The sequence below is a fragment of the Heloderma suspectum genome, chromosome 10 (assembly GCF_057233095.1).
Source record: "Heloderma suspectum isolate Gila_16-S chromosome 10, 16-S_ref, whole genome shotgun sequence".
In the NCBI taxonomy this organism is placed as follows: domain Eukaryota; kingdom Metazoa; phylum Chordata; class Lepidosauria; order Squamata; family Helodermatidae; genus Heloderma; species Heloderma suspectum.
Window position 1 is genome coordinate 9784513 of NC_139467.1, and position 21113 is coordinate 9805625.

Sequence of the window (21113 nt, forward strand, 5' to 3'; positions counted from 1 at the left end):
GATCCAGCGTGCTGTCCCAAGAGCACGGCCAACCAAAGGGAAGACCCGATGCAGCGGCCTGCAGGGGGCAGTCGAAGCGTGCAGAGGGGCGACTGCATCAGTCAGCAATATGCCTCTGACCTCCTGTGGAGAAAACAAATGGCTTCCTCCTTAGAATAGGCCCAGCAGGTGGTGAGGCGAGGGACTAGGGGAGTTATCAACATGCATGCTTCTGTTCTCCATGCTATTGGGAAATTGTTTCCTTTCTAAGGACTGACAGTTATTCATTCTTTCTTGCCGGATGCACCATTCCTGTGCTCTCCTTCCTCCATGGGGCTACTTGGACAATGTCCCCCTTGCCTAGGGAATCCCCCCCCCCATGCACAGGATAAAAGACCAAGGCAGGAGACCATTAGCCCCAAAGACTACAGGGCTAGTCAGAAGCCGGGCGCTCTTTCTGGCATCTTCCATCCCACAATGCATTGGAAAGCACTAGCAGCCCTGGCAGGTGAGAAGAGGAAGGAGGCAGCGAAAGAGGCCTGGCCTCCGGCATCTTTAAAAGTTTTGTAAAATGGAAAAGAATTTCAGCAGTTTTTCTCAGCTAACCCCGTGATGAGCTGCGCTAGCTCAAATCCCCTCTTTTACAGGGCCTGCTCCAGGTTTTGGAGGGCCGTCGGGCAAGGCATTTATTGCTATAGCTATTTAAACTATTTATTGGGTGCAATCCTATGGCCGCTAGTCAGCGGCTAGATGGCCATAGGATTGGTCAGTTCCTGGGAACCTACCTCGGAGCCCGCGCTCTGAGGTCGTTTCCTGGAAAACTGACCTCCACCCTTGCCTGCACCGCTTTGTAGGCAGTGCGGATCAGCCCCACGCTCTGTGCTCTTAAGAGCAGCGTGGAGCGGGGAAACGGGGCATGCCTGGGGGCGGGCTGGGGCAGGGAGGTTGGAAGCGTGACACTTCCTATGTGCTGTCTGGCCACACATCCCTGTGCTCCGAGGTCCTGCGGCGAGATGGCTGAAATCAGCTGTCTAGCCACAAAAGCAGGGCGGGGGGAGCGTGGAGGAGATGTGCTCCTCCCCACTCCTCCCACCCTGCCGTGGATAGGCGGTCGCCCCTGGGGTTGGAGGCCACCGTCGATCCGCATAGGATTGCTCCCTGAATTGGTTTTATCTGTACGCCGCCCTGAGATCTTAATGATATAGGGCAGGATATAAATGTTTTAAATAAATAAATGGAAAATAAGTTACCTTCCAGCCCCCCCAGCCCCCCGTGAGTCTGCCATCTCACTGCCATAGTCAGCAGCTGCTCTTGCTCGTCCTCTTTCTCATAGTTGCTACTGATGCAGTGTGATTTTATTTTTCCTGTTTTTCTTCAAGTTGTCTTTCCAGTGTCTCCTCATATCCACTTATATTTCCCTTAAATATTTACTTCTAACATTTTATCCCTTTTATTAATTTCTCTCATTTCTTAAACCCACCTTTGCTTGATTTTTTTGTCAATGCAAATTGCTTCCCACTCTAACGCCCCTCCCCTTGCTGGCAGTAGAGAATCTTGTAAGACTTCAGGCGCCACAATGCACTCTTGTTTTCTTCTGCGATGTAACAGATGTGGCGTGAAAAGAAGTAGAATGCAAAGTTTGACCCTGAATACAAGCCTGAATTGTAAACATGCTGAGATGTAATCTGTGAGATCTGAGTGTTAATTCAAAACACTAAGAAATGTAAAGAGGTCAACATTCTAAACCAGTCCATTTCATGTGAGTAGCCCAGACCAGGAAGGGGAGGTGTGAATGGAGAGTGAATGGTTTTATTGGCCAGATGAGGGTGCTCTGGTATGTGCTGAAGATTGCCAAAGTATCAGTTACAGAAGAGGGACATGGGCCAATAAAAGAGGGGTATCTGCAGATGTTCTGATAACAAGGATGGCACTTCATAACCATAGAGATGTTGGGGAGTCGGAAGGAGGTGCTGGGCGGTCTACAGCAAATGTCAATCTTGGGAATTGGGAACATGATGTATTATCAACAAAGAACATACTGAACCCCTCTTTGATCTCATGAGCCCCAACAAGGGAAAAAAGAGTATAAAACCCCTGAATCCGCCATTGTTGGCGGGGGGGGGGGGTTGCATCTGGATTGTTCGTATGTGCACATACCAACAGTACCCTCAATCCACGGGACACGTATTAAGTGCTCTGGCCAAGTACTTGATAGCGTTGTGATGAGTATATGTTGGGTAAAATTCATGGAAAGGATTTTACTGTCCAGGGCTTAGCTGTGGGTGCAGCTATCTTTGTTCTGTCATGCTTAACTGTTTGGTTTAGGATATAAGACAGCAGGCTTAGGCTTGGGTCTCGCTGACACTGTATCACCGTTGCCTCAGTGGGCCATTTGCAGCAGTGGACCAATCTGGAGCTGAGCAACAAACAGGGGCTAACTGTATATTTAGTCATCTAATGCACCACATTTGGGTAACTAAGTTTCTACCTTAAGAGGCATGCAACCTCTTAAGCCTCAGAGAAGGGTGCAACTTCTTGAGGATTGTTGGTTTGGGGCTCTTATCTAAGAGGCATGCAACCTCTTGAGATTCAAAGGGCTTGAAACTCTGAGATTTCTTCGTAATTAAGTTTGTACCTAAGAAGCGTGTAACCGCTTCAGTCTTGAGCTTCGGACAGCCTGAAACTCTCTGAGATTTCTTTGTAATTAAGTTTGTGCCTGACAGGTGTGTGACCTCTTCAGCCTCAGAGAGCGTGCAACTCTCTGGGGAGGTTCTACTTTTGCTTATTTCCTTTATTTCAATAAATCTCCTTTTCTTTCATCTACGTGGGTTGTGTGCGTGTTCTTCTCTACCTCATAAGATCCCAAGCCTGATCAACTGAGTGGTCCTGGGTAAATTGAAATCCATATTTCACACTACCGCTTGCTCACTTGACAGGTAGAGAGCCGGTGAGCAAGCAGGCTGTGGCATCTCCTGCTCCTCCTCCTCGCCAGCACAGCTATCTGGGCCAGAGTGAGAAGCAGAGGTACGAGGAGGTTGCAGTGGTGAAGAGGAGGAGCAACCCAAGGGGCTCTTGTCAGTGGGCCCCTGCTGGGGTGTGGGCCCTTGGCAGGTGTATGGCCATGCCAACCCTTGATGCTGGCCTTGCTCTTCCACATACGTATTAAGGCAGAAGTGCCCCAATCACTGATAATCTGAATTTGAGGAGCATTGGGAAATAAGGAGTGCGTCTAACAAGTTTAGAGGCCAAAGGAAGGAAGCTTAGGTGTGTGGCATGAATTTAAAGAGGACCCCCCCCCCCGCAAATTGGTTCCTAACAGCTCCACCTGATCCTTCTCATACAGTTTTCACCTTGGCCTCCGACCAGCTGAAGCCATCCCCATCATCCCCATCACCCCAAACCCCCATGTGGGGCAAATGGTCACCCCTTCTGTGCAGGATGGAGAGCACCCGACCACCTGCCTTTGGTTTCGAGGTAACAAGATTGACAAAGGTCAAATGATCTTCCAACTTTTGGTTGGAACGGTGATCCAAAGAAGCGGGGGCTTCACAGGCCACGAAAGCTTGTGGAATGACTCTGCCCTTGTCGCTGAGGGCTTGCAGGCCTCGGATACCGGGGAGAACTACTTGGCCGTTCTGCAAGGGCGGTGCTTGGGTCAAGATTGGACAGATGCCTTGGCATGGCTGCAGGTTTCCAGAAGTACACGAGGTCAGGGTGGTGGGAGGGAGACTCTTCTGGGAAATGTGGCTAAAGCTGGAGCTGCCACGAAAGGTCCGCAACTATTCAAAATTCCCCCACACCTTTGGATTTCCCCACTCAGATTACAGAAGTGATATTTCACCTAGATATTTAAAATGGGAGTGAGCTGCACATGTTTACCTGTTCCTCATGTCTCTGACCTTGGCAGGCCTTGCGTATGAAATCCAGTAAGTGAGGCAGAATGGTGTTGTGGTCATAGGGTTGGATGTAGACCAGGGGACTAATCTCACTGGATGATGTAGTCTGTTTCTACCTGAGCCCCTTGGAGGAAGCGGAGGATAAAAATGCAATAAAGAATAAATAAGAGTGCGATCTTATGCATGTTTAGACAGAAAAAAGTCCTACAACTCCCAGCATTCCCCAGCCAGCTAATTAGGGTGACCATGTGTCTTTTTTTTTTACAGAGGACTGTCCTCTATTTGAAGTCCAAGCCTGATTTTAAAAGGAAGAACCATAAAAATTGTTGCCCATCCACAGTTTGCACCTGGACAGCTGACGGAACAGGCAGGCACACAGGTCCACTGGTCACCGTTTTCCATGCTGTGATGAGATGGACTACACTTGTATTTAAATTATAATCTTCATTCCTCAAATGTACATCTATACTTCTATATTAGCATAGGCAACATTTATGTAAACCACCATCCTCTTTTGTTCTCTTTTTTTGTGATGCATTTCCTCTTTTTTGGCATTTCATAAGTGGCCACCGTAGCTGGGATGTACAGACAAGTTGAGAATACCGTCTGCAAACTGCCCAGAGTGCTTTGGCTATGGGGCGGTACAGAAATGTAAATGTAATAAATAAATAAATAAATACATACATACATACATACATACATACATGAATTCCTCTTGATGAGTATGAGTTTTGCCCACAGTTTTCTGATCGGCCATTTTTCAACCTTCAGTCCCACCCTCTCTCTCTCTCTCTTTTTCCTAGACCCACTTTTGGAAGTATTTTCTTTTCTTTTCAGTGCTATGTACATGTTTGATTTCCTTTAAACTAAGTTCAGTTTTCCTTTCTAAATTGCATACTGTGCCATGGGATATCCTTTGGTGTCTCCTACGTCTGCTTTGCTGTGGGTGTCAGAATGATCCCTAAATAATGGGGGGGGGGCTTTAAAAAAAAGCACAACGAGTATTTTAAACACAGTGGAGCGGTGTGTGTGTGTGTGTGTTTAATGGGGCTTGAACCTTTGGGATAAGAGAAAGGACAGTTTTAGAACCAGAGTATCTGTCAAACTCTCAGGCGATGCAGTCACACCCGAAGCAGTCATTACATTAAAGACATAGCAGCTACATCTGTCCCCCCTTTTTACTCTAGAGTAAACGCTGGGACTAGATTGGGACCCAAGCATGGGGGTAGGGGGGCTTCAACCCTCCCCAAGCTGTGGTCCTGATCCAAATCGGGGCAGGGAAGGGGGACATGCCTGCAGTTTATATTGCCAAATGCTGAGAACGGAAAAATCGGAGGAAGCAGAAATGGAATGGAGCATCCCAAACATGAGGACATGTAGACAGCAACATTTTGGTCCTGCTTGTTTGCAACCTAAGAGCCGCTCCCAATATGATCTCTGAAAAATTGTACACATTGACTCAAGCACATCTCCAGGCTACTACGTTTTGAATTGGCAATGTGGATTTTATTGAGGCTTTTTATTTCTTTAGGGAAAGGCAAGAGCGGAGCAAAGAGGATGAAAGAAGGCAAAACTGGAAAGCTGATTCGTCCTTGGGATCCGCTGCTGGCAAGCAGGCTGTGGCCTCGGCTTCCTGAGACACACAAGCTGGGAACTCCGAGGGAGGGGATCCAGAAATGGAGAGTGAAGAATCCCAGGTGAGCGGCTTCAGTCTGTGAAAAGATGAGGTCAGCTTATGGGTGAGAAGCAAACTTCCTCTTTGTTGTTGTTCAGTCGTTAAGTCGTGTCCGATTCTTCGTGACCCCACGGACCATAGCACGCCAGGCCTTCCTGTCCTCCGCTCTCTCCTGGCGTGTGCTCAAGTTCATATTCATTGCATCGGTGATGCTATCTAGCCATCTCATCCTCTGCCATCCCCTTCACCTTTTGCCTTCAATCTTTCCCAGCATCAGGGTCTTTTCCAGGGAATTTTCTCTTTGCATTAAGTGGCCAAAATATTTGAGCTTCAGCTTCAGTATCTGTCCTTCCAATGAGCACTCAGGGTTGATTTCCTTTAGGATGGACTGATTTGACCTCCTTGCAGTCCAGGGGACTCGTAAGAGTCTTCTCCAGCACAACAGTTCGAAAGCATCAATTCTTCGCCACTCAGCCTTCCTTATAGTCCAGCTCTCACAGCCATACATTACTACTGGGAAAACCATAGCTTTGATTATATGAACCTTTGTCGGCAAGGTGAAGTCTCTGCTTCTTACTATGCTGTCTAGGTTTGCCATAGCTTTCCTCCCAAGGAGCAAGCGTCTTTTAATTTCAGGGCTACAGTCACTGTCTGCGGTGATCTTGGAGCCCAAGAAAATAACATCTGTCACTGCTTCCATTTCTTCCCCTTCTATATGCCAGGAAGTGATGGGGCCAGATGCCATGATCTTCGTTTTTTTAATGTTGAGTGTCAAACCAGCTTTTGCACTCTCCTCTTTCACCCTCAGCAACAGGCTCTTGAGATCCTCTTTGCTTTCTGCCATTAGGGTGGTATCGTCTGCATCTCTGAGGTTGTTGATAATTCTCCCAGCAATCTTAATTCTGACCTGTGATTCATCCAACCCGGCGTTTCTCATGTTGTACTCTGCATATAAGTTAAATAAGCAGGGCGACAATATGCAGCCTTGTCATACTCCTTTTCCAATTTTGAACCAATCGGTTGTTCCATGTCCAGTTCTTACTGTTGCTTCTTGACCCTCGTACAGGTTTCTCAGGAGACAGGTAAGGTGGTCTGGTACTCCCATCTCTTTAAGAATTTGCCAGAGTTTTTTGTGATCCACACAAAGGCTTTAGTGTAGTCAATGAAGCAGAAATAGATGTTTTTCTGGAATTCTCTTGCTTTCTCTATGATCCAGCGAATGTTGGCGATTTGATCTCTAGTTCCTCTGCCTCTTCGAAACCCAGCTTGTACTTCCGGTAGTTCTTGGTTCACATACTGCTGAAGCCTAGCTTGTAGGATTTTGAGCATAACCTTGCTGGCATGTGAAATGAGCGCAATTGTATGGTAGTTTGAACACTCTTTGGCATTGCCCTTCTTTGGAACTGGAATGTAAACTGACCTTTTCCAGTCTTGTGGCCACTGTTGAGTGTTACAAATTTGTTGGCATATTGAGTGCAGCACTTTAACAGCATCATCTTTTAGGATTTGAAATAGTTCAGCTTGAATACTGTCATATCCGCTAGCTTTGTTGTTAGTAATGCTTCCTAAGGCCCACTTGACTTCACTCTCGAGGATGTCTGGCTCAAGTTCAGTGAACACACTCTCATGGCTATCAGAGACATTAAGATCTTTCCTCTATAGTTCTTCTGTGTATTCTTTTCACCTCTTCTTAATCTCATCTGCTTCTGTTAGGTCCCTGCCTTCTTTGTCCTTTATCATGCCCGTCTTTGCACAAAACGTTCCCTTGAGATCTCCAATTTTCTTGAAGAGATCTCTAGTCTTTCCCATTCTGTTGTTTTCCTCCATTTCTTTGCATTGTTCATTGAAGAAGGCCTTCTTGTCTCTCCTTGCTATTCTCTGGAACTCTGCATTCAGTTGGATATATCTTCCCCTTTCTCCCTTGCTTTTCGCTTCCCTTCTTTCCTCAGCTACTTGTAAAGACTCATCAGACAGCCACTTTGCTTTCTTGCATTTCTTTTTCTTTGGGATGGATTTCGTTGCTGCCTCCTGAACAATGTTACGGACCTCTGTCCATAGTTCCTCAGGCACTCTGTCTATCAGGTCTAATCCCTGAAATCTATTCCTCACCTCCACTGTATATTCATAAGGGATATGATTGAGGTCATACCTGAATGGTTTAGTGGTTTTCCCTACGTTCTTCAATTTAAGCCAAAATTTTGCAAGAAGCAGCTCATGATCTGAGCCACAGTCAGCTCCAGGTCTTGTTTTGAATGACTGTATGGAGCTTCTCCATCTTTGGCTGCAAAGGACATAATCAATCTGATTTCGATATTGACCATCTGGTGATGTCCATGTGTAGAGTCGCCTCTTGTGCTGTTGGAAAAGAGTGTTTGCTATGATCAGCATGTTCTCTTGGCAAAACTCTGTTAGCCTTTGTCCTGCTTCATTTTGTACACCAAGGCCATGCTTGCCTGTTATCCCTGTTATTTCTTGACTTCCTACTTTAGCATTCCAATCCCCTATGATGAAGAGGACATCTTTTTTGGTGTTAGTTCTAGAAGGTGTTGTAGGTCTTCATAGACCCGATCAACCTCAGCTTCTTCGGCCTCAGTGGTTGGGGCATAGACTTGAATTACTGTGATGTTGAACAGTTTGCCTTGGATTCGTACTGAGATCATTCTATCGTTTTTGAGATTGTACCCCAGTACTGCTTTTCCCACCCTTTTGTTGACTATGAGTGCTACTCCATTTCTTCTAAGGGATTCTTGCCCACAGTAGTAGATATGATGGTCACCTGAATTAAATTCGCCCATGCCTGTCCATTGTAGTTCGCTGATTCCCAAGATGTCGATGTTCAATCTTGCCATCTCATGTTTGGCCACCTCCAGCTTACCTTGACTCATTGCTCTTACATTCCAGGTTCCTAAACAATATTGTTCTTTACAGCATCGGATTTTCTTACAGAGTGTCTAACACTGAACCTGCCAGGGTTGCCAACATTTTTACTGGCCCTTGTTGCTGTGCCTTTAATAGCCATGATCTGTGCAGCCATTAGTAGCCAAGAAACACTTTTCTCCATGCCATGGAAAGCAGGACCTAGTGATTTTTGCCAATTAAACTGTTGTTAAAGGCACAAGAGCAATCCAACTGCCCATGTGCCAGCCACTAGCTGCTGTCTTGTTTTCTGTCCCTGCTCCTGTGCCTTGGGCCACAAACCACTTGATTTGCAGAACTTGGCAGGTAAGCCTTTCCCTGGCATAAATGACAAACATGCTTAAGGGTGCAATGCTATGCATGTTTAGTCAGAAAAAGGTCCTACCACTCTCAGCATGCCCCAGCCACTATGGGGCATCCTGGGGAGTTGTAGGACCTTTTTCTGACTAAACGTGCATAGTATTGCACCCTTCAGTTTCCATAAGACAGCCTGCTGTTCAGTGCACAGGAGGAAGGCCTGTGTTATGGCACACACCCACAAAGATAGCTGACATGCAATGGTATTTTGAATTTGACCATGAGCTGCTCATTTCATTTATTTATTCTTTATTACATGTTTATCCTCTGCCTCCTCCACAACCCCCCTTGTTTTATCCTCACGACAACCTGCAAGGTAGGTCACAATGAGAGTAAGTGAGTGGATCAGGATCGGCCCAGGGCTGAGTACAGATTAATCTCCTGTTCCATGCCCAATCCCTCTGCCTCAATTACAGAATTTCATACGCAAGGCCTGCCAAGAGCAACAAAATCAAGAGAAGATAGCGGGCGCAACATGCTTACATTGTGAAGCGGGGGAAATCTCACATTTGCAGTCTGAGTGGGGAAAGTCAAAGGTGTGAGGGAATTTTGAAGATTTGTGGACCTTCCTGTGGCTCCAGCCATAGCCACGTTTCCCAGAGGAGTCCTTCTCTCACTTTGACCTGAGCACCACCCTTGCAGGCTGAACTAGTAGCATTCTCCCGTGTCTGAGGGCTGCAGGCCTTGGATGACTAAGGTGCAGTTGCCCCCCCCCCCTTTGATCACTTTTCCATATTCAGCCTGGATGATCATTTTACCTTTGTTAATCCTGTTACCCCGGTACCAAAGGCAGATTGTCTGGTGCTTTATATCCTGCACGGAAAGGGCGACCCTTTCCCCGACACGAGGGCTCGGCGGAAGGGGAATGATGTGGACGGCTTTGGCTGGGTGGAGGACGCAGGCCAAGGCCAAGACTGCAAGAGAAGGACCAGGTGGAGTTGTTAGGACCCAAGTTGGGGTGAGAGGTCCCTCTTTCAATTCATGCCACACCCAAGGTTCCTTCCTACCGCCCGTAAGGTTTATTTATTGATTTCATTTCTATACCACCCAATAGCTGAAGCTCTCTGGGCAGTTCACAAAAATTAAAACCACAACATACAGCATAAAATACAATATAAAACATAATAGCTTAAGACTGCAGTATAAACGTACAACCAGAGTAAAACCCAGCAGCAATGCAGAGATTTAAAATGCAGTCGCAGATTTAAAACAACAGACCTAAAAAACTGGAATTCTAAAATGCCTGGCACCTAGGGCCAGAACAAGCACAATGTAGGTGCCAGGTGAATAGCTTTCAGAAGCTCATTCCACACCGGGGTGCCACAGCAGAAAAGGCCTTTTTCTTGGTAGCCACCTGCCTCACTTCATTGGGAGGGGCTCCTGTTGAAGGACCCCTGAAGATGATCTTAGGGTTGGAGCAGGTACATATAGGAGGAGGGATCCTTCAGGTAGCCTGGCCCCAAGCCATTTAGGGCTCTGAATGTTAATACTAGCACTTTGAATCTGGCCTGGAAAGGGACTGGCAGCCAGTGCAGCTGGGAAAGTATAGTTGCCAGCTGTCTAGCATATGGTCACCCTGGCTCTCTCCTGAGCTGCCTAGGGAATACTCCATTATGGAGAGGCATCTGCAAGTCATAAAGAAATAAACAAACAGCTGGATCAATGGGAGTGGACCGGGGAACCTTTTCACAAGATGGAAATAAAACTCATCACCTCCTTGTTCCTGCAGATCAAGCTGCTAAAGGGGCAGGAGCAGGGGCCGGTTAAAATGTTGGCAACTCTATTCCCTCCCTACTCCCTGCACAAATGAAAACTTATTTGCCAACTTTGTTTAATTAATACCATTCAATTAATTTCCAAATGCTTCCCAAATTGACATTATTATTACTTGTTTGCTTGTTATGATTATATCCTGCCTTTCCTCCAAGGCAGCGTCAGTGATCCTCCACCTCTCCATTTTATCTTCACAACAACCCTGTGTGGGTTTGTCTGGGAGTCATCCAGAGAGTTTCATAGCGTAGTGGGGACTAGAATCCAGATTTCCTGAGTACCAGTCCATTATGGAGAGGCATCTGCAAGTCCAACCACTACATCACACTGGGTCTCATATCAGGGTTCCTGCACCTTTAACAATTATGTAGAACAGGAAAGTTGGGCCGGTGCAGCTGATCAACGGGTTGGGTAAGAAAAACTGCTGAAATTCTTTCTCTTTTACAAAACTTTGAAAGACACTGGAATCCGGTGTCTTTCCGGGAGGAGAAGGCTATCAATGGCTAGTAGTCCTGATGGCTATGTGCTACCTCCTGTATCAGAGGCAGTATGCCCAGGTACGTCAGTTGCTGGGATAGTGCTGTTGCACTTGTGTCCTGCTTGTGGGTTCCTGGTTGACAGCTGGTCGGCCGCTGTGTGAATGGAATGCTGGACTAGATGGACCCTTGGCCTGATCCAGCAGGGCTCTTCTGATGTTCATATGTTCCTGGCTTCTTTCATTGTCCTCTGCCCACTTCCTGCATCTCACCTGACAGAACTACCAGTCCAGTCTGCTGCATTGTGGGACGGAAGGTACCAGAAAGAACACCCTGGGGACTGTGGAGCACTGTCTTTGGGGCTAGTGGTCTCCTGCTTGGTCTTATGTACTGTGCAGAGTGTGTGTGTGGGGGGGGGCGGGGAGGGATTTCCACAGGCAAGAGTGGCATTGCTCAAGTAGCCTGTGCGGGAGGAGAGCACAGGAGTGGAGTATTAAGCAAGAGAGGGAGAAGAGCTGTTTGTCCTGCCCTAGAAAGGAATCTGTTTCTCAAGAGCATGAAGAAATTTGGAGGTTGTTGCCCAGCCAAGCACCTGATTTGCCTGTTCTAAGAAGGAAGCAGTTTCTCTTTTGTATTTTCACAATAGAGGTTGGAGGTATATTTTCAAGTTTAAAGCTCTTGCATTTCTCATTTTTGAATGCGATTTTTTCCCATCCCTAAGCGCAGATTTTGAATACACGATGTGACTGTCGTAATTCCAACAGGCAAAACTGGAAAACTACCCTTACATGAAACTTTACAAATATTTGTGTCATGCCTAAAAATCAGTTGGTTTAAAAGCAGGGGAGAGAATTTGGGGCAGGGACAGCTTGTCATGCCAGTGGAGAAAAGCTCCCACTGCTGAACTTCCCCCTTATGCGCTACCAGTCACAGTACTGCAGTCCTGTCCCCCCTGGGTCAGCAGAACCGCAACTTTCCTCCTTTCCTACTGTAAGTGAGCGCATATGTCGGGGAGATCGAGCCATCGTTCAAAGCTTTCTCCATTCGATGGCATCTTCTGGTTCCTGGGCCTGAATGTTTCAAGGCAGGACATGTCTGTGTGGAGCGGCGGTGGTGAGGGAGGGCGGTGGAGAGCAGCGGGAATGTAAATATTGACCAGCATTAGGGAAGCCTTTGAGTCACGCAGTGCAAAGGAGCAGGGAGGGGGTTTCCCTGCACTGGTTCAGTCCAAAAGGACTCCTAGAACACTGAAGTCAAGAGGCGGGCAAGGAACATCAGACGGTAGCAGGTGCACTAAGGGTGGCCATGCTCTGTGGAGGCTGGTGGCTCCAATTTCAGTGGGGCTGTGGATCCATTCTGGGCTTTAGTCCGAACCAGCCAGAACTCTAAAGGAGCTATCCAAGGTGCTGAACCCAGTCCCCCAAAATAGTTTCAGCACCTTGGATGGCTCCTTTAGAGTTCTGGCTGGTTCTGACTAAAGCCCAGAATGGATTTACAGCCCCACCGAAATCGCAGCACTAGCCTCCACTGGCCACGTTGTATGTCAGCCCCTTCTTTCATGAAGCTAAAGAGATGTTAGCTGGCTGAGGGTGGTGGGAATTGTAGTCCCACACCTCTGGAGGGCACCAGGTTGGGGAAGGTTGTACTGGTACACCATGATCTCCCTTCTGCCCATCCCTGCTTTAAGGGCTAAGGCCAGCATTTTGAACTGGATCTGTGTGTTGGTGGCCGTGGGCTCTGATGGCCTTAAAAGGGCTTCTGGAGACAAATTCAGGAAGGAGGGTAAGTCAATCAGCAGCTCTTTGACTATGCTAACTAAGGGCACATCCCTACTGGTTGCATTCTTGATGATCGGACGCCCCTGAACTGGAAGGATTCCAATCATCCAGTGCAGGGCAGGAGAAATGGTGGAGGGCATCTTCGCCTCCCTGCCCTGCATGTTTTGCCCATCTAGCAAGGGCGCTTCTGAAGGGCAGGGGAGGAGGCTGGAGAGGCCTCAGGATAGCTTGTATCCTGGCCACTCCAGTTCCAGCCCCACCCCGCCCCGCCCCGCCCATGGAAGCTCCCCCTCTTTCTCATCTCTGAGGTTGCTTTTCTGATCTTGGAAAGGCAGCTGGCATGGTTCTCTTTGCGCCAGCTGTGGCGTGTGTGTGTGTGTGTGTGTGTGTGATCTCTGACTCCGCCTTCTGAGTTCGGAGCACTATCTCAGACCTTGGAGGGGGAAAATCCTCTTATGGTCCCTCAGACAATGCCATAGGATTACTTCCTCCATGGAACCTGTGGGTTCAAAGGCCAAATAACCCTGAGCACTGGTTGCTGGGCCCCCACAGCAGGGGAGGGGAGGGGAGGGGAAGGCTTTGTTGGCTGCTTGAGGACTAGTTTCTGGGAACAGTGGCTGCCCACGGTGCTGGAAACAGAATGCTGGGCTAGATGGACTGTCTGCAGGAGCAATCCAAAGGTCGGGAGGCCACCCACCAGCTCTGCTGAGAAACCAGCTCCATCGGACTCCTCCTCTCCCTGAACTGTTTCCATGACATCTGATCACCCAAACAACTACAGTGTAACTTCAAGGGTGCTTTCAAACAGAGGGGCTCCCGTCCCTAGTACTCAAAAGGCATTGTGCAGCCATTCTATTTGTAATAAATTAGGGGTTCACTCATATGATGGTCACACCATACAAGGAGAAGTTAGTATGATCGTTTACTGCCAGGCAGAATTATACGGAACAGCTTCTGTTGGAGGCCCTGTCTCAGTCTGCTCCTGGCTCCACCCCCTTCCTCCAGGGGTTGTCTCCAAGCTCTCCTCATTATGTTCCCTGTAAGGAAGTGTGTCTAAATTACAGCAATCACTGACAGTGTGGTGTAGTGGCTTTAGTGCTGGACTGGGAGTTGGGAGATCCAGGTTCTAGTCCCCACTTGGCCCTGGAAGCTCACTGGGTGACTTTGGGCCAGTCACAGACTCTCAGCCCAACCTACCTCACAGGGTTGTTGTTGTGAGGATACAACGGTGAGGAGGAGGATAATGTAAGCCGCCTTGAGTTCCTTGCGAGAGGGAGAAAGGCGGGGTATAAATGCAATAAATAAATAAATAAATAAATAACCTACCTCACAGGGTTGTTGTTGTGAGGATAAAATGGAGGAGGAGGAGAATTATGTATGCCGCCTTGAGTTCCTTGGAGGAAAAAAAGGCGGGATATAAATGTAATAAATAAATAAATAAATAAATCACTACATCTCCCCTTTTCCCAACCGGAAGTATCAACAAACACACACAACTACATTAATCCAAGTATTTGTGGTTTTAATTTTTGTGGCCAGCCCAGAGAGCTTCAGCTATTGGACAGTATAGAAATTAGATGACATGACATGACATGACATGACGAAAGAAAGAAAGAAAGAAAGACTTCCTACAGAGGAGAGATCACCAGCACATCATTCTGGAGTGAGATTTCACCACTCACTTTCTTACCTTCTGCTGGTCTCCTCTGTAAGTTTCTGTGAGTTTACGTGGAGCTTACACATTCCTCCCTGACCATGGGAGGCCTTGCGCCTCCCTATGGTCTTCAGAGTTGCCTTGCTGAGGTTCAGTTTGGAATTCTTGCTCTTGCAGAGATAGCAAAGGTATTGATTGTGAGCACACCAAGTTTCCACTTTCTGAGTATCTTCTAAGTTTTCTTGAGAGTGCATGCAGATCATGATTACACTGAAAGGTTTCACCCTGATCTGTCTGAACTAGATAAATCCGAAGGCACACTATCTGCTCAACTGTGCTCCTCTGATCCCAGACACTGGAGCTGTAATTTCTCATGCACGCGTTGTCACCTGATTGTAGACCTGGAAGCTCCCATGCTTTTTGTCAAAGTGCCATTTTTGTTGCTGTTTTAGTGCTACTTTCTCCCTTTGTCCATCCCCATTGTCATACTCATGAGTAATTCCTCAGCAATGGTAGGAAGCTTTCAGAGTAACTGAGTCTGGGACCATCCATTGCTTAATGGTATCCTGCAGTATGCCCATAATGCCTTATAAAAGTCTCCTTGACTAGCAGCTGCTCCCCCCTCCCCATTAAGGTTTTTACTGTTTGGATAGATCTGTCCACAAGGCCGTGGGGACTGGAGGCACTATGACAAAAGTCCCACTCTTTTGCAAACAGCTTGGACTCTGAACTGGCAAACTGAGGTCTATTGTCATTAAAGAGTTTATTCAGAATTCCATGCATGCCTGGCAAACACCCCTTTCAGGTCCACTGTCACTTATACACTGCTTGTACTGTGCAGAGTGCAGATCTCCAGATATAGGTAGAAATAATCTGTAACTATCAAGTACATCTGTGAACTCCAATTAAGAGATCAGTGCCTATTTTTTCATACGCCCTCTGTGGAACAGGGTCTGCATCTGCTGGCAGGGCTGGAACTTCAGGTGGGTGAAACACTTTGCCATAGTTGTCATGCCTCAGCTGGTGAGAACCTCCTCCTCTTCTGAGGAGCTAGAACTCCGTGGGACAGATGAAGCCATTCAGGCACCTCTGTCAGGAGACATGGGGAGCCTGGGCCCTCAGGGGAGAAGACCATGGCTCTGCCCTTGCCAGAATAGGGGAGTTCTCCTTCAGAGGCTGAGTGTCCACCCAGGCCCAGAGAACACTGTTGCCTTAAAGGCAGAGGAGTAAATCTTCCTTAAAACGAAGTACCCAATTCTAAGGAACTCTTCAGGACTGTAATATGCAGCAGCTGAGCTGTGGGCAGGGCTCAGGAGGCCCTGGGAATATAAGCCCGCATGTTCTGTCTGGAGTGTGCTGAAAATAACACTGGTTTTCAGCCCCAGATTCTTGTGTCTGGATCTTAACTGATGTTTGGGCCCCTGTATTATCAACCTTGGACTTGTGCCTGACACTGCCTCTGGATTCTGATTAGACTTGCTTGTTTGCCTGTGTGCTTGACCTTGGCGATATCCTGGACTTACCTCTTGAAAATCCTTGTTTGTTGATAAGGACTCTGCCTATTTCCCAGTCCTTTTGTCTCTGAGAGGCTTTTGTATAACTTTTAAGTCTTGGATATCTGCTGTCCTTCTTCAACTGGCCTTTTGGGCAATCCTCCTCCTCTGGGAACTTCCCCTTCTGCATAGTATATAAGATCCTGGCAGGGTAGCATTTGCCCCAAACTCCACACCACCCATGTATGCTATGGGTCTCTTCAGCACCTTCCATCCCACTGTGCAGTGGAAGGGACAAGTTCTGGCAGGTGAGTTGTAGGAAGACAGGTGCCCCCCCCTTTTGCATCTACTCACACAGCTGCTGGGGGAGTAGCACAGACTAATTGTGTTGCCATGTTTTTCCCTTCTGTGTTTTTAATAGCTAAGTGATGGCAGAAATTCATTAGGTAAAGCTTTCACTAGCATAGCAAATGTCTGCTGGGGGAAAAATCACCTGATGAACTGCTGTCTGTCAAGCAGGTTTAAAGATACAGAAGCCTTGCCAGATAAAAAGTTGGTAACTCTACATAGGCTTGTCACTTTGGGTTGCCAACTCTTTTTTTTTAACTGAACCAGGTCCTGTGTGTTTAGTGGCAGCCTGTCATGCACAGGGGTGGCTGGTGGCTCTGATGTCAGTGGGGCAGTGAATCTGCTCTGGGTATCAGTCAGAACTCTAAAGGAGCTCTCCAAGGTGCAAAGCTATCCAAAGATTCACTGCCCACTGCCCTCAGAGCTACCAGCCTCCACTGCTTTAAATTTATATATATTAAAAGGGGCCAGATGATAACATTTTTTATTTCTTGGCAGAAGTGGATAAAATTTGCAGGGAGACTTGCCCATTCTGAGGGGATCAAACCAGCTGAGTCTCAGATGAATAGGTGCAAGGGAGCTTTGTGCAAGAGCAGCCTTTACAGTTTGCAGGTTTCCAAAGAAGGATGCATGTGTCACCCCTCTCTTTGTGGGCAATTGTTATGAAAATGACATGCAGCACAGAGGTGGCCCTAGTTAGGCAACTTGCAAAATTTCAGAAGTATTCAAATGTGGTGTGTGTGCGTGTGCGGGGGGTGGGTGGACATAGTGATTCCCTTTTGCTTATCCCCCTCCTTGGTTTTTTTTTGGCAATTTGTATGCAAATGTCATAGAGGCGGTATTTCGGAAAGATAGGTGTGGGGTCTTGGGAGTTGCAGTGAATGAAAAAAGCAGTTTAAGACTTTTTGTTTCTGGCCCAGTTGGCCCTAAACTCACAGTAGGATAGCGGTGGGTGATGGATGTGGACCATACAGTGGTAGAGGCAAAAGGAATTGGACATCCAGCATTTTCCAAGCAAACACTCAATGCTACACCCTCCCAGGCCCCACAGAATCCATCAAACCTATCTATCTATCTATCTATCTATCTATCTATCTATCTATCTATCTATCTATTTATTTAGAGTATTCTTAACCCGCTGCTCAGCCAAAAAGGCTGTGTGGCTTACATATAATCAGTGAAAGAAGACACTCCCTGCCCATAAGCTTGCAATCTAAACAAACACGACGCACAAGGAAAAAGAAATGAAGAAAGAAGAGGAAAAAATTAAGCCTTTCAACACGGCTGGTGGACTGGCCCTGTTTTCCATTTTCGTTTCCCATTTTCATTTCCCTTGGTTCTCTCTGCCTGCTAGACTGTCTGCTGCTAGTGACAATCCTTGTTCCTGAGAGAGAGAACTAGTAAAGAGCACTGGATACTGGATCAGTCCTGTGAGGTGTTACTTCAACCTCCCTCCCCTAAAGGACTAGGGTTGGAAAGTCCTGGTAAAGCCATTCACTGTGATTAGAAGCAAGCAGAGTGACAGACCATCAGGTTGGACCCGTGGGGCATAAGCTACTGGGGTATTCTCCTCTGTAGGCCCCCTTGAAATGTATGGGATCTGCAAAAAAAACCCCACCCTCACTATGTCCCACAGACCGAGCTGTGTTTAAAAGCATAGGAGCAGGCCATGAGGAGTGTGCTTTAGCCAGGTGGCACCATTAGGTTCATCGAGAGGCCTTTGGCAACAAGGGTGACTTTGGCCTAACCACCTCTGTGGGGCTTTGTTTTACAGCCTTTGCCTTGACCTCCTGCATCCAGCTGAATGGAGCCTTCCAAGTTGTCCCTGTCCCCTCGCAACCTCACGTGGGGCAAACGGTTACCCTTTCCGTGAGGGACGTCGCGTTGCCAGCCCTTTGCTTTTGGTACCGGGGCACCAGCAACAACGACGGCAACATAATCGTTATCTCCGAGGATGGAAATGTGAAGACAAAAGGCAGAGCCTATACGGGGCGTGAAAGCGTGGCCAGAGATTGCTCCTTAACCATCCGAGGGTTGCAGAAGGGTGACTCTGGACCCTACCTGATGATCATACTGGAAGATTTGTATAATTATAATCCATATAACCCAATGCTTGGAGAAGCTGTAATTCAGCTGGCTGTTCGGGGTGAGTACACAAGGGTAGCGCTGGTGGACCGGAGACTCTTCTGAGCGACAGGGCTAAGGCTCAGGACCGCGCAGAGGGTATATGGGCCCCGGGACTGAGGTGACACTGGGGGGCCTGGCTGCTGCCTGCTACAAGGAGAGAACTACTGTGGCGCGGGGGTGCGCCAACATAGGTGCATTGTGCTCCTCCACATGATGGGGGGGGGATCCTGATTGGCGCAGGATCCCCCCTCGTGTTGAGGCGCTCACGCAACCTCGCGATCCCTTTCGACGTGCCTTCAGTGCGCAAAAGCATTCATCCGCTTCCTCCTAATGATTATCTTCCATATAATGGAAGCCACGGTGGTGTAGTGGTGGGAGTGTTGGGCTGGGCCTCAGGAGACCTGGGTTCTACTCCCCACCCTGCCATGAAGCTCACTGGGTGACTTTGGGCCAGTCACTGCCTCTCCACCTACCCTACCTCACAGGGTTGCTGTGAGGGTAAAATGGAGAGGAGGAAGACCGTGTACGCCGCCTTGGTCTCCTTGGAGGAAAAGGCGGGATATAAATGTAACAAATAAGGAGCTCATTGCGCTGAGCAATGAGGTAGGGGTGAGGTGGGGGGCTGACGGTATGCACAGGAGCTGAGGCAGGGGCCCCCTTGCTTAACAGGGACCAGGGCAAATTACCCTCTGCCCCCCCCCCCGCCCCCATGCTCTGGGTAGGCCTGTTAACTGTAGAAATGAAACATATGTTCACAGATAGTCAAAGTTCACTCACAGCTACTTAGTGCTATTCAGACTGTAAATGGTTAACCTAGGAAATGTAAACTTTGAGCACTTCATTTATTTGATCCGAAGTCTCCCTCATCCTAGTCCAGTGATAATGACACTGGATTTGTTGCTGGCTCTTATTTGTCCTAAAAGTTGACAGGCCTCAGGCAAGAAAGGTCATATGTTGTCAAATACTGCACACCACTGCATGTCAGATCTCTTTTGTTTGCCAGGAATTTGATTGGCCATGCTCCTAAGCCTCGAATAGTAAAATGTCTGTGTGTCACATCACTCAAGACACAGGAGCAGAGCAAGAAAACAATATGGCACCTACTTTGGGGCAACAGGGATGCCAATTGACCAGAAAAAGTACAGCATGACTTGCTCTTGTGTCTTTAATAGTGGCTTGCTTGGAAGAAATGAGCAGGTGAAACTTTTCACAGAAAAGCGGTGACCTACTCATGGCTGCATATTGAGCTGCCGTTAAAGACACAAAAGGAGAGGCTAGTAAAAGAAGTTGGCAACCCCAGTGCTGGAGGGAGTTTCCTCTTCATTCCATAAACTGACTCTGACATTGTTTTTACAGGCTAAAAAGCTCACCTTGATTTTACATCTTGTGTATGGGTTCCCTTGCTTGAAGACCCCCATCTCTTAGGAAACACGGTTTGCAATCTACGGGTCAGTAAATCCCAAGGATAAATCTGTTTTCCAATTTTGCCACCTTCCTCTGTGCTCTCTTCATCACTTCTTGCCTTCTTCAAAAATAAAAAAATAATAATCTTCCAATTAAAATCAACCTTGGCAATTCAGAATACAGTCCTGTGAAGGATCATTTGTGTACATTATTTTTCAAGTGTTGTATTGTATTGTATTGTATTGTATTATATTATATTATATTATATTATATTAATTATATTATATTATATCATTACAGTAATTTTTATATACTGCTTTTGGTGCTAAGACCCACACCCCCACGCCCAAAGTGGTTCATAAACCGAACAACATTGAATAATGACAAATCAAAATGAACACCTTTAAAATCAAAAGGAGCAGAGTTAAAACCTTGAAATATTAAAAACCATTAAAAGCGGATATTGAAAACCATTAGAAGTGGAATAAGAATGTTTTCTCTGCCACCTACATGTTCTGCTACCACATAAAGGGCCTCTAAAGAAGATCTCAACCAATGGGCAGATGCATTTGGGAGGAGGGGTCTTTCCCTAAGCCAGCCTTCGCTGTTCAAGGTTGTCTTCTCATGCTTCTTTGTACTTCCTCCAAGCAGCAGCATTTGTTTGTTACATCTCTAAGCCACCCCAAAACTAATGTTCCCTGGGTGGATTACAAACAGTTAAAAAACTAAAACCCCATAGAACAGTTAAAAAGATAAAATACAATACAAATATGTAAAAGAATACAATATAATACTACAAACAGCACAGGAATCACTAAATCAGCTATAAAAGTCTAGAACTAGGTCTCTAAAATGCTTGGGAGAAAAGAAAGATCTTTGCCTGGCACTGAAAGGATAACAACATTGGTGCCAGGCACACCTTGGGAGTCTATTCCACAAGTGGGGTGCCACCACTAAGAAGGCCCCCTCACTCACTTGTAGCCATCTGCCTAGCTTTCCTTGGTGGGGGAACTCAGAAGAGGGCCTCTGAAGATTACTAAAGGGTCCAAGCAAGCACATGTGGGAGGAATGGCTCTTCTTATGTTCTCATGACCCTCCAGTTTCGCTTCTGTGTCTAATGAGCACTTTCAGTGAGTTTTTTTTAGAGCAGGGAAAATGCGGCGTTTAATTGTTGAAGTGAAAGAAACTGTTTCTTTGCTTGTGTATTTGTGCTATTCTGCTATATCACAGTGCCACCTAG

At 47.1% G+C, this 21113-nt stretch overlaps 1 protein-coding gene across 3 annotated transcripts in view; it reads left to right on the forward strand.

Moving 5' to 3' along the window:
- Window positions 1-20339, forward strand: part of LOC146337639 (cell adhesion molecule CEACAM16-like) — a 33557-nt gene extending 13218 nt beyond the window's left edge. Inside the window, exons 2-4 of one of the 3 annotated variants that reach the window (XR_014784909.1) lie at window positions 5407-5572; window positions 18117-18488; window positions 19826-20339. Coding sequence is in view for 2 of the 3 variants with exons in the window: in XM_084814328.1 (XP_084670454.1) it covers window positions 16236-16302; window positions 18117-18488; window positions 19826-19830 (444 nt within the window). In the remaining variant the exon portion in view is untranslated. Of the gene's footprint in view, window positions 1-5406; window positions 5573-11035; window positions 11151-15594; window positions 16303-18116; window positions 18489-19825 lie in introns of those variants that run through there. The other 2 variants (XM_084814330.1, XM_084814328.1) reach the window with 2 other exon arrangements.
- The last annotated feature ends 774 nt before the right edge of the window (window positions 20340-21113 follow it).